The sequence below is a fragment of the Anneissia japonica genome, unplaced genomic scaffold, assembly GCF_011630105.1.
Source record: "Anneissia japonica isolate Jap-2015-1 unplaced genomic scaffold, ASM1163010v1 scaffold287953_len805160_cov178, whole genome shotgun sequence".
Lineage (NCBI taxonomy): Eukaryota > Metazoa > Echinodermata > Crinoidea > Comatulida > Comatulidae > Anneissia > Anneissia japonica.
The window spans coordinates 409,089-421,805 of NW_022747029.1; the positions used below are offsets into that span (position 1 = coordinate 409,089).

At 35.5% G+C, this 12,717-nt stretch overlaps 1 protein-coding gene across 1 annotated transcript in view; it reads right to left on the bottom strand.

The window, feature by feature from the left end:
- Nucleotides 1-12,717, bottom strand: part of LOC117120397 (structural maintenance of chromosomes protein 2-like) — a 55,794-nt gene that overhangs the window by 6,741 nt on the left and 36,336 nt on the right. Inside the window, exons 21-22 of the mRNA XM_033265437.1 lie at nt 12,282-12,433; nt 5,954-6,101 (exon numbers count right to left, since the gene is read on the bottom strand). Coding sequence (XP_033121328.1) covers nt 5,954-6,101; nt 12,282-12,433 — 300 coding nt within the window. The remainder of the gene's footprint in view (nt 1-5,953; nt 6,102-12,281; nt 12,434-12,717) is intronic.

Here is a 12,717-nt window from a genome sequence, read left to right on the forward strand (position 1 = left end):
GGAAGTCTTATTGTCACAGAACCATATGGTACTTGCGTAAGTTATAGTTGGTATGCCAATTGACTTCCAGAGAATATCGCCATAGTAGATTCTATTAAAGTCATCATGTTCGTTAATGATTTACTTTATATATGCCATGACTTTATTTCCTTTTTTTACTATTTCGTCTATCTGACAGGTATCTTTAATTTTACTTGATATGAACATTCCAAGGTATTTATGTGTTAGTTTCATTAATAAAGTTGTTACCAGTTGGCCATTTCCTATGTACATTGTGGCGTTGTCCAGTTATAATAACATTTGATTTATCAAAACTGAATAACATTTTCCATTGTGTTGCAAAATCATTTGCTGCATTTAAAAGTAAGTTGAAGTCTTGCTCACTGTCTCCAATTAAAATGATATCATCTGCCCAGAATAGGCAGCCAATTTTGGTATTGAAGAAATTCTGGTACCGTTAGATAGAGAAGAAGATTCTCTTTCCAATGATATGCAACTCGATGATGTCCGGACTAGTCAGAATTATATAGGTCAAGTCATGTTTACCTTGACCTTTGACCCAAAATATCGCAAATGTATATTTTGGTCAAAGGTCAAGTGACTTGACCTATATAATTCTGACTAGTTCGGACATCATCGAGTTGCATATCATTGGGTTTCTCCTCTACGGGTATCCGTCTGAGACAAAAATTGGTGGACGGAAAGTGGGTTCCTCTTACCGAGGCAGAAAAACAGGGGAGGGAGGAGGTTCTTCTGCTTGGAGATCCTTCCTCCCCAGAGCCTTTGGAAGTGGATCCCCCTAACTCTGGGGATGTCCAGGAGGCAAGTGGTGCTGCAGCGTGGCCTGGTTTGTTATCTTTGGTCAATTTCTCGGGAGGTAGTCCTGACCCATCATCTTTGGCTCAAGCCGAGCCGGGCCAGGGTCAATTTTTTGGGGGTCTTCCCATTCAACACCGGGAGAAGGTGGATTGTCATTTCACCCTGATCCGGTATCTGTGGCCCATGCCAAATCGGGTCAGGGTAGCCCTACTGGTGGGAGTCCTTTGTCTCTCCCTGGTCCTATCTTTAAGCCGCAAACACGGTGCACAATGTGACGCACTCAAGTACAATTTAAAGTACTGGAAAGTGTCGCTAGGGTTATTGTAGGGAATACCGCCACTACTGCGACTCCGGCTGACCAAACTGACTCAAGAGAGTGCGACTGGGAAGCTGGGGGAAACGTACATCATTGAGATGAAAGCCAGGTGGTCAATACAAAAACTCTGCGAACTCTTCGGTGCTGGATCGGTGAGCGAATTCTCCGTCTGCCCCATTAGCCACTCGTCCGTCTTGATCCATTGGCGGTGCTACCTTGCTATCGTGGATCGTCTTAGTGGTGAGGTGGTTAACGGGACTGCGCGACGGGCGGAGGATTCTCTCCCTATGCCGCATCTTTCCCCTCTTTCCGGGAGATATGTTCTTTGTGAGCAGGGGTACGAGGAGGGCGTGGGTCTGCACCCCAAGCATGAGGCATCTCACAAGGTCCTCCCACGTGAGAATACTCAGTGAAATTGGGTTGGACCATATGTTGCCAACTGCCGACTGGGTGCATCAAGATGAAATGTTTGAGAAGATGCTTAGACAGTGCTACTCCTCCCGGCGTCACCATCTGATTTGCCTGCACGTAAGGGAGATGGATGGAGACAACTTAGCAGAGGGGTGCTATACTTCCAGGGGTTCTCGGAAGTGCAACAGGCAGCTGCCAGGCACATCGTCACGGTGAGTGACCGTAGGTTGCTCATCGAGTTCAATGGTCCCTATTTCCATCCCCGGGGCCAGCGGGTGGGAGCACCCATCTGTTATAGCAAACAGCAGTGGGGGTGGGTCAGGTTTTAGGCTGGGATACCCAGAGAGTCCTAGAGCTCACCCAGAAGAACGGCCTGGACCTCTTCTGAGTATTTAAGCTCAGTGCCCACCCAAGGAAACTTTCAGTTTATTTAGGAGATCGTTTCATTTTATTTTCTTGTGCTTCCTTAATTTCTATTCTTTTCCAATATGTTTATGGGCTGAACCCTCCTGAATAATTCCAGACTCGTGGCCCACTGAGAATGTCGGTGGGTTGGGTCCTTTTCCATGCTGCATGGCGTCCTTTTCCAAACAATGTGGGAATGTAGTGATGATCCCCTAAAGGTCATGTTTCCATGACCTCGTACTTCCTGGGTTAGCTCATCTGCACAGACTGGCATCTTAACCGGCATGCGCGTTGAAAGGCCGATCTCAGGAAGCCCTCGGAGAAAGGATGTCACTTCAAGTCAAGAGCTCATGCTACACAGACATATACAATTGTATTTAGGCCTACGCGGGAAAGCAATACCGACACCGGTAAGTACCTTTTGGGCTTTTTACAATAGGTTGTAAAAAGAACTGCCAACATCCAGACATGGGAAAAAATAAAAATAAAATTGTATTGTTAAATGTAAACAGTGTAGTAATAGGATGGTTAAATGCTTTTAATTTATACTGTTTAATTATGAAGAAATACACATATCTTATTTTTTGGAGATTTTAAGGCAGCAGCAGGTGTAATAAAAATGAAAGAGTAATTTTTAATTATCTGTTCATTCATGTATTCTAACGAGGCATAAAATATGTCATACGGCATTAAATTGAAAGTGCACACATAATGTTTGTGTAGTCTTCATTGGTAAGAATGAAAACAGAGAGATTTCACTAGTTCAATTCCAAAGTATAGAACACAGTCCTTTGGAATAACTCCTTTGGTGTCAGGTTTTGCTTTGTATTTATGACTCTTACGCTAAATCCCCTAGATTCTCTGAATGGTTTCAACTTAATTCAAAACAACACCAAATGCCACTTAGGGGCACCGATATGTATGCCAATAGAAGTTGGTGGACTAAGCGGTACAACGACAGCACAATCCCTTTCCTAACCAGGTGCCTCAATGATCTTATTCGTGACTTGTGAAATCCCCCTCTCTCAAATATTGACTCCAGTTTCAATCTAATAATAATAATAATGACAATGATAATAGCGATGGAAATAATATTAATATTGTCACTGTTATCATTAATTATAATAATTACATAACAATAATAAATGAATAGGCCTATTCCAACCTTTTCAATTTTAGTTACAAAATAATAAACAATAACAAAAATTCTGTACTTTTGATCCAATCCTGTAATGTTTTTACTTACATTTTTTCTGTTTTTATTTCCTAATTTGCTTCTTGTTTTTTGAATCGTTTGTTCCGTTTTTATACGTCTATTTTTAAAGTATTTTTGCTGTCATTTATTTGTACTGTTTAACAGGTTTTTTTTTTTTTTTTGGATTCTTTATGCTGTTTCTGTTGTTTTTTCTATTTAAAGCAATTTTTATAAATTTTAAACTGTTAATCACAAGCTATTCAGTCATATTACTGCCATTTGTGATCAAAATAAAATTGAATTGAATTGCGTGATACAATTCCTTTTGCACACAGTACTTGTGGTCAAATTCATCCTCTATATTAACAACACCTTCTGAGGTAACATGGAAAAGGAAATCATAAAATAAATCTGCATTTGGTCTGATGGCAAAGAACAGTGCTAGTCCTCACATTCGGATATATCAAGTTCATCTGTGGGACTTGGTTCTATACCGCCAAGCTCAGTTGACTTTTCTTTTCAACTGGGGTAGATCATAGCATTAATGAGCAAAAGCTAGCATAGGCTAACCTTCATGTATGGAAATTATAATATGAAATACATGTTATTGAAAGCATGGCAGTAGCCTGGGTTCCAGCCCCTAATTTTGGGTTATTCACTCTTTACTGCGCTTAGTGCGCGCCATACCTAATTAAATTGGCGTCCCATACTCATTTTTTTTTTCTTTTTACGGATTAGGACCTGGGAAAACACGGCCTGATCATTCATGCGTACGATTTAATATATCAAATTTGATGTGTAATATCCTATGCATGAATGATTTTGTAAGTCACATGATTGGCTTACTTTATTCATATTAAATAACCTTGTTTACCGCTAAAGCTACACAGATTTAGGTATAGGTTAGAACATTGTTAAAAATTTACTGTGTCAGCAGGTGATTCACTTTCTGTACACGTTCAAGGCTCCAAAAATGTGAACACTGTTATTGGTTGAAATAATTTATTTTCGCATCCTTGTACCTGCATGCAGTGTTTTACAAGTCCCTGATTCCATATCTAAAATAAGTCACTCGTTGGTGGCCTTGTCAAGAATGAGAAAAACACAATAAGGGACTTGTGGCAAGTCTAGCACGGCGGTTATACAACAATTCTTGTTTCGTTATTTCCAAAAACCTGGGTTTGTAAATTTGTAAATTATATCAGCATTATTTAGCTGTAAAATTAGCCCAAAATCAAGTCTGTAGCCTCTTCAAGAGCAAAGTTGTGCAAGTTTATTGTGATAAACATTTTCTTCAAAGAAACGTTGTGTGTACTGCCTCCAGAATTCAGTTTGGCTCATCCCACAACTGAATTCAAATCCACAAGCATCACTTGACAGCTCTTTTGTTAACTCAGACAAACATTTGTACTTGCTGTCATTCCGTTCATTGTCTATAGCCTATTAAATCTTTGTGATACTGTAACGGAATTTGGTATTGCCCCAGGGTCACCAAGGTGATGGGGAATGGACTAATCTAGATAGGAAGTGGTCAGCCCAAACTTAGTTTAACCAATTAGGCTGCCCCTCCACTGCCCTGCTGTTTTGGGCAAGATATGCAAATTAACTACTTAAGTTGAGTACAGTTAGAGAGAGGGTAACTTGAGAATTCATCTGGAACAGTTGCATAGACTTCCAGTAGTAAAGTGGGCTGATCCGTGAGATAAGGGTACCTGTTTGGGACTCTATCTTCCCCTGTATTATTGTAATTATGTGGGAGTAATTAAGGGTGAGTGATCACAGTTGTGATTGTTTACTGAATCGGATGTACTGGTGAGAATCTTGAGTTTTTAATTATTTTGTTTATTTGTTATTTACTGAAGCGCAGGGCCCACAGCTCTGGCCGAACCCATGGTCATCCTGACTCCAAAACTCCACACACCCTCAGCAGTAATCATTGATTTACAAGTCAGCTTTCACAGGTTACACAGTATCATAAAAAACAAACTGCTTCATTGGGGAAAAACTGAAATCTTACCATGCCAGAAAAACAGTATTCCATGTGCATAAGAAAGACCAAACAGCATAAACACATAGGTCATGACCTTAGCCACACCTTCAATGACCTGTTACTACGATTATGGAACTGATTTTACCAGAGGTTTTATGGATATGCACACTGTATAAACCCATATGTAACCTTCCTTTGCTTGACAGACAAGTCACTACTGATTGAACAAGGACCATGCATACCTGTATGTGTGGAGCAAGATCTTTTGCGGTTGGCGCACCATTTGAAATTTATGACATGAAAAGTAATTAGATTTGTTTTGTTAAATCTAAATAAATAATTGTATGACAACTTGCCTAAATTTCCATCTAACAAAGTTTATTGGAAAAAAAAGATTTAAAAAAAAAACCTACCCTATATTTCCTTCAATGTACTGTATACCCTACTGGAGTTAACATCAAATTTCCCACTATTAGAATTTTTAAAGATATACTAAAAATAAAATTCCACTTTACAATATATGAGTACAGTGTCTTTATGAAAATCTTCCGGGGTGGATGAGCCACACTTTAAGGGGTCTGTGGCACGTGATGTTAACGGTGGAGTTGGGAACCACATGATTATTTTTTTACAACTGTTGTTATAATCCTTTGACCATACAAGGTTAATATAACAATTCAAATGTACGTCTGCATATCCTTAGATAGCTTTTCAAATTTATTAAACAGCAAATTTATCTTGACACTATTAATCCACTACCAATACTTCTTGGCCTAAAGGAATTTTCTTGCACTGCCTGGACACTTCTACAACTTACCTGTGAATGCCTGAAATGGGTTCTTAGCATCTGACCAATGTTTTGTGTATGCGACAAGTCCAGTGCTGCATCTACCTCATCCAGAATGTATAAAGGGGCAGGTTTGAAGAGCAGAAGTGATAGAATAAGCGAAAGTGCTACAAGAGACCTGAAAAACGAAAATATGTATGATTTGGGGCATCCATATCATGAAATAAAATGTATGACGACGATTATGGTCACAATAACAACAATATAACAATAACAAAAACAAAATAAAACAACAATAGCACAAAATATTGTTTGAAGGTTAACAATAATAAAAACAAAAATAAAACAACAATAGCACAAAATATTGTTTTAAGGTTTGCATGGCGAAGTCATAATAATATATTAATGCCTGCAATACACCACGTAGATAGTTCTGAAAGAAACTGTTGTTGATTGAGAATATCTTGATATTTCGATTGAGTTGCTCAAATCGTCTTCAGGAGAATAATATAATAACAATAGCACAGCAAAAGCAATGTGTAACAATAATAACAGTAATAACTAGAGCACACTCGGAAAATGTACATCTCCACATCATAATTTTCCTTTTGAAAAAAAAAAATCATGAAAACAGAATCTCAACATCCACAGGGATTCAAACCCGGGATGTCGCGAATGTCATCCATTTACACAACTATTACATTTTTAGTTATGTGCGATCTGGTAGCCATTGACAGCCTTCAATTATTGTTACTTGGACAAAAATTTAATTATTTCTCCTTGTAAGGTGATAAACCATTCTAGAAAGTTTTTTGAAATATTTAGGTCTGGGACAATAGCACTTTAAATGACCCTAAACCCACACACTCAAGGTTTTTCACGAAAGAACTCAACATTGTAGTAGCTCCAATGAAGACCATTCGCATTAAGCAACGAACTGAGCCATGGATCGCTGGTGAGCTTTTAGAACTTATTCACCAAAGAGATGAAATGATGAAAAGTGTCGAGAAACTTGACCAGGAACACGAGTTATGTAAATCTTATCGTCAGTTTAGAAACAATGTTAACCAGATCCTTTTTATAGGAAAGCCAAATGACAGCACATAGCTAATGAAATTGAAAAAAATAAAAATAAACCTCAAAGCATGTGGAATGTTCTAAAAAATCTTGGATATGAGACTAAGACGAAAGGGCAACTTCAAATTGTCCTGAATGACGATGGACAAAAGACCCATGATGGTCTTGCTGTTGCAAACCTTTTTAATAATTTTTTTATGAATATTCCTTGTAAAATTTCTTCATTGCTCCTGCCTCGTCTTAATTATTTTTGCTCTTTTTTAACTGATTTGAAAGAATTATATAATAAGTTTATTTCAAACTCTTTTGTTTTACAAGAAATAAGCGAAGAATTTGTTTACACTGAGCTATCGAACCTTGATTCCACCAAAAGCACTGGGGTCGACGATTTTCCTGCTTGTTTCCTCAAAGATGTTGCTTGTGAGATTAAAGGCCCGTTATTGTATCTTATTAATTTATCGATTCTTACTGAGACTGTCCCTTCCCAATTTAAATCTGTGAAGGTAAAACCGCTTTATAAAAAAAAAGGGATGGAAGCTGGTAACTATCGACCCATAAGTATCCTACCTGCTGCCTCTAAGATATTAGAAAAAGCAATTTTTTACTCAGCTAAATGATTACCTTACAGATAATGACCTATATAAATTTAAATCAGGGTTTCGCAGTGGATACTCAACTGATACCCGTTTAATATACTGTACCTTCATGAGTACATTAGGCAAAAGATAGCTTCTGGTCTACATGTTGGTCTTGTTCTTTTAGATATACTGTACAAAAGGCATTTGACAGTGTAGATCACTCTATTATTATTAGTAAACTCTCTGCCCTTGGTGTAAAATCCATAGGGTGGTTTAAATCATATCTCAGCAATAGAACCCAGGAGGTGCACACAAATAATCAAGTTTCTAATGTTCTTAATGTTAAATATGGTGTCCCTCAGGAGAGTATATTAGGCCGTAATATACTTAGGGAAGAACAGGCAGGGTTTAGAAAAGGGTACTCTACTACTGATAACATTTTTATTCTTCATACTTTAATTAGAAAATACCTTTATAAAAGTAAGGGAAGATTTTATTGTGCATTCATAGATTTCGAAAAGGCTTTCGATAAAGTGAATAGACAAATATTATTTAATAAACTTAAACAGAGTGGGATGAACGGGAAAATATTTAATATTTTAAAAGCATACTATGAAAATGTAAAAAGTTGTGTCCGTACAAAAAATGGCATTACAGATTTCTTTAATTGTAAAAATGGTTTAAAACAAGGATGCATTCTTTCACCACTCCTATTTTCTCTTTTCATTAATGATTTACATTACGAATTTAACAATAATTATGATTTTGATGGTTGCGGATTAGGAATGACTAAACTCATACACATTTTATTTGCAGATGATCTCGTACAAATGGCAGAATCACAATTAAAATTACAAAAATTAATTAATGAGTTAGATAAATATTGTATGAAATTTGGAGTTAATGTTAATTTGAAGAAATCTAAGATAATTGTGTTTAGAAACGGGGGAATTCTCAGATCATATGAAATTCAAGTGTACTTTTGGAATTGAAGCTTATCTCTCAATGAATATAAAACCGTATTTTAAACTGTTAATGACATCTTTTCGTATATCAAATCATAACCTTGAAATTGAAAAGGGGCGTAAAAACAACGTTAATTATAAAAATAGACTTTGTATTTGCCAAGATGGTAGTATCGAAGATGAGATTCATTTTCTTTTGTTTTGCAAGTTATATTCTGATTTAAGAAAAACATATCTCCCATCATATTATATTAATTTTCCAACAAATGAAAAATTTTATCAAATTATATCATCAAAAAACATTAATATAATTAGAAAAGTATGTTTATTTATTTATCATGCATTTAAGAGAAAGGAAAACAAAGAAACACGGGTGTATTAATGAAATTTATTTAAAGTACGGTATTGTCACAGCACGCTTATTTAATTTGTAATAATTTTGTTTTACAAGGGGCCGGAGGCCTGGAGTTTGATGAATAAATTCCCTGTATGGGGAGCATATATATTAGGCCGTTTGTTGTTTTTATGTTATGTTAATGACATGCTTGGCGTCGTTGATTGTATATTCCTGCAATATGCTGACAATAGTGCTCTACTTTATGCAGACAAATGCCTTCCACAAATTCAAACTAAACTTAGTGAAAATCTTCGAAAATGTTCTAAATGGCTTGTTGATAATTTATCTCTCAATGCATAATGATAAAACTTAATTTATTGTCTTCAGTTCAAAAAGGATAGTTAAGGATACATTGAACTGCTATGTTACATGCAATGGTCAAATAACTAAGGCTAGTACCTCTGTTAAGTATCTTGGGATGGAACTCAACAACACATTGTCATGTGAAATTATTGTAAATAGCCTTACTAAAAAGATGAACAATCAACTTAGATTTGCTTATAGACAGGCTAGATATTTTAAAACAAGTCTAAAAAAGAACACATGTTCTTTACTTATTTTACCTATTTTTGATTATGCATTGGTATCGTGGTACCCTGGTACCACAAAGGCGTTTTAAAAAAAAGTTACAGGTTATCCAAAATAAGGTCATCCAATTTATTTTAGGTAAGTGCGCATGTTATCATTTAACTCATGATTTTGCTTCTTTAAATTTGCTTAATGTCTCTTATAGGACTAAACAACTTAGCTTAACTCACTTGTATAAAATTTATAATAATACTTGCCCTGATTACCTTAAAGAGAGATTTATCAAGGTCAATAACATACATAACTATAACACTCAAGGTTCTATTTATAATTTTATGTTCCTAAAACAAAAGTTCTTTCTTCTTTTACATATTCTGGTATTCTTGCTTGGAATTTATTACCCGTTTCCATCAAAAGCCCAGATACACTCAGATCATATAAATTTGCATTTAAAAAGTTTCTTCTCAACAATATGGCTGTGTAGACGGTTGAAAATTTTAAAATGATGTTTTTAGTGCGTGTATGTATATTATATTTATATTTATATGTATAAGGTTAATTAAGGACTGAATCTGTTTTTTATATATTGCTATATTTTGATGTTTGTCATTTTTTTCTGCAGAGTTTTTTATTTGTTCATTTCACATTATTTCATGTAGGGACCCCTATGGAAATAATTGTCTTTTTTACAATTTTAGGGTTATCCCCGATATGCTCTTTTGTGATTTGCTCTGTTCATGTGTTTTTGTTTCTGTTGTATTTTTTAAAGAGCATATTAAATAAATCAAATCAAATCAAAACACACAAACATGGATTGTCACCATCAGTTTTTTCTTCCTAAATCTCAAATTAACATATTTCCGAGGTTTTAAAACCCTGCTACTGTCACAATTGACTTGATTCGAATGTATTATTATTATTATTATTATTATTATTACTATATTTTATTGTTCTTACTGTTGTTATTAATGATATTATTCCTATTGATATTATCATCATGTTGAGAATGGAACTCTAGAGGGACACTAAAAAGTATGTGCATATTAATTAAGTACATGCATATTTAAAAGGGAAACACGTCATAATGTTGGACCCTGGGAGATAAGGTGGTAATTTTTTGTCTAGGTCTCGATTGAGAGCAGATGTCTCTAGGGAGGCCTAAGTTAAGGGCCTTAGATGAGAAAAGCCGAGTTGGACAAGGTCCATGAAGACTGGCTAATGTTGAATGCAGGCAGATATGTGCTATAAAAGGTGACAAACTAAGGTTTCGGTCATAATTAGCAGCAGTAAGTTAATTATTTATATTGCATTGTATTATAGCAGGACTAATGACGTGTATCGTGCAGGGTAACTCATAGAATTATTGAAATGCAATTGGACCTAAGAAAAAATATATATATTTAGTATAATTTATTGCTAGGCCTATTTTGCAATTTATTTTATTTTAGGTCGTTAATTGTAAATTACGATGTGGGGCCTGTCTCTAGAAAAATGTACCATTTTGTTTATACAGTAGGTAGCCTCTATATTATGCTGACTCATGGATAAATTTTACGAAACAAGGGGTTGCAGTAAGTCAAATGAATGACGAAAGAAAAGAAGGAAAGAAATAAACAGATTGTTGTAACTTATCTGATGATGGGTGTCGTTTTGTTCGTGTCAAATTGATATCATTGAAGTACCACGTGACAGCTACACTAATTATAACATTCACAAAACGTTGATCACACATCAACCCTGTTCTCCCGAGACCGCCACTGGCTTCCCATTGATTCCTGCAAAATCTTGCTACTTACTTTTAATGCACTTTTGTTAAGCAACAGCTAACTATATTTATCAGATTACCCATATTTATTCCTGGATGCACCCTAAGATCACAGGATAATTTTTTGCTCTCCTTTCTACGCACATCCTTACAAAGCATTGGCCATAAATCTTTTTCTTTTGCCGCATCCTACACTTTGGAAATTGACTCCCTGCACACATTAAAAATGGTTCTTCTGTTGCTTCATTTTAAAATTACTTAAAACTCACCTTCTCCACCTTTACCGCTTTAATAATGCACCTCGGTCATTTAATTGACACTTCATAAATTCTTATACTGTATTATTATAATTATGATATTGTTTGGTTAATTCTTCCAGGTTTCATGCACTTCAGTTGTTTTTGAGACATCTGGTGGGATATTTCTCTGTAAATTGTCCTCATATCCTCACTCTATTACATATTGTCACTAAAAGTTGCATATACCTGTAGACCTAAAAATGTAGGCAAGAGGCTGCTAACACACACCCCCACCCCTAACACACACACAGAAAAAAATCTTTCTTGCGGAGGTGGTAATAATAATAACAACAATAGCAATAATAATAATAATAATAATTAATAATAATAATAAAAGTGCTAACTCGGACTTAAGGGGAATATCTTTTGTGTGTTTTTAATTGTTCTCTAATTTCTCCATTGTCGAAGTTCCCCTTAACCCTTTCACTGCTAGCCCTGGTAGTACCAGGGATAGGAAAATAATTCTTTCAAAATAACCTCTTTTACTTAGTATTTGTTTTTGGCATTTATTTCAAAATACCCTTCTTCCAAAAAAAGCTTAGCAACGAAACATATTTGTAATGTACCAATTTAAAAAATGGGCAGTTATTACCCTCAAAGTCTTTTTACCTTTGACCTTAAGTTCAGAATAACAATATTATAACAATTAATAATTAATAAAACAATAATAAAAAAACACAAAACCAATAACTATAATAAAACAAATTTACCATAAACCTTTAAATTGTTATGCTACAACATATTTTTACCTTTGCCCTCCACTAAGTTCAGATAAACTTTCTTTCCAGACATCTCCAAAAGCAACCTTGACTTCTAAGCCATCTAGAATACTATGTCCTTCTTGTGGCATCAGTTTCGCTGAAGTGCCAGGTAAAAGAGTTGAGAAAATTGAACCAAAATCCTGAAGAAAATATAATTGTTATGAATAAATAATGCAGAGCATACATCAATCTCACTATTGTTTAAGACTAGGTCTATACAGCATCTTGTGTGTATTTTTGTCTTGTGAAGGGACTCATTTAGAACAGTTTGCAGTTGTGATCCTTGTGCATAAAGTGAGTAACTGTAAACTGTATTTTTCTTATGTGAACACTGGCTTCTGACCCTGAATATTAACACAAGATCACCATGAAGCATTGACTCAGAGGAAACTAATTTATGACATCCTTACGGTGTGAGATTTCT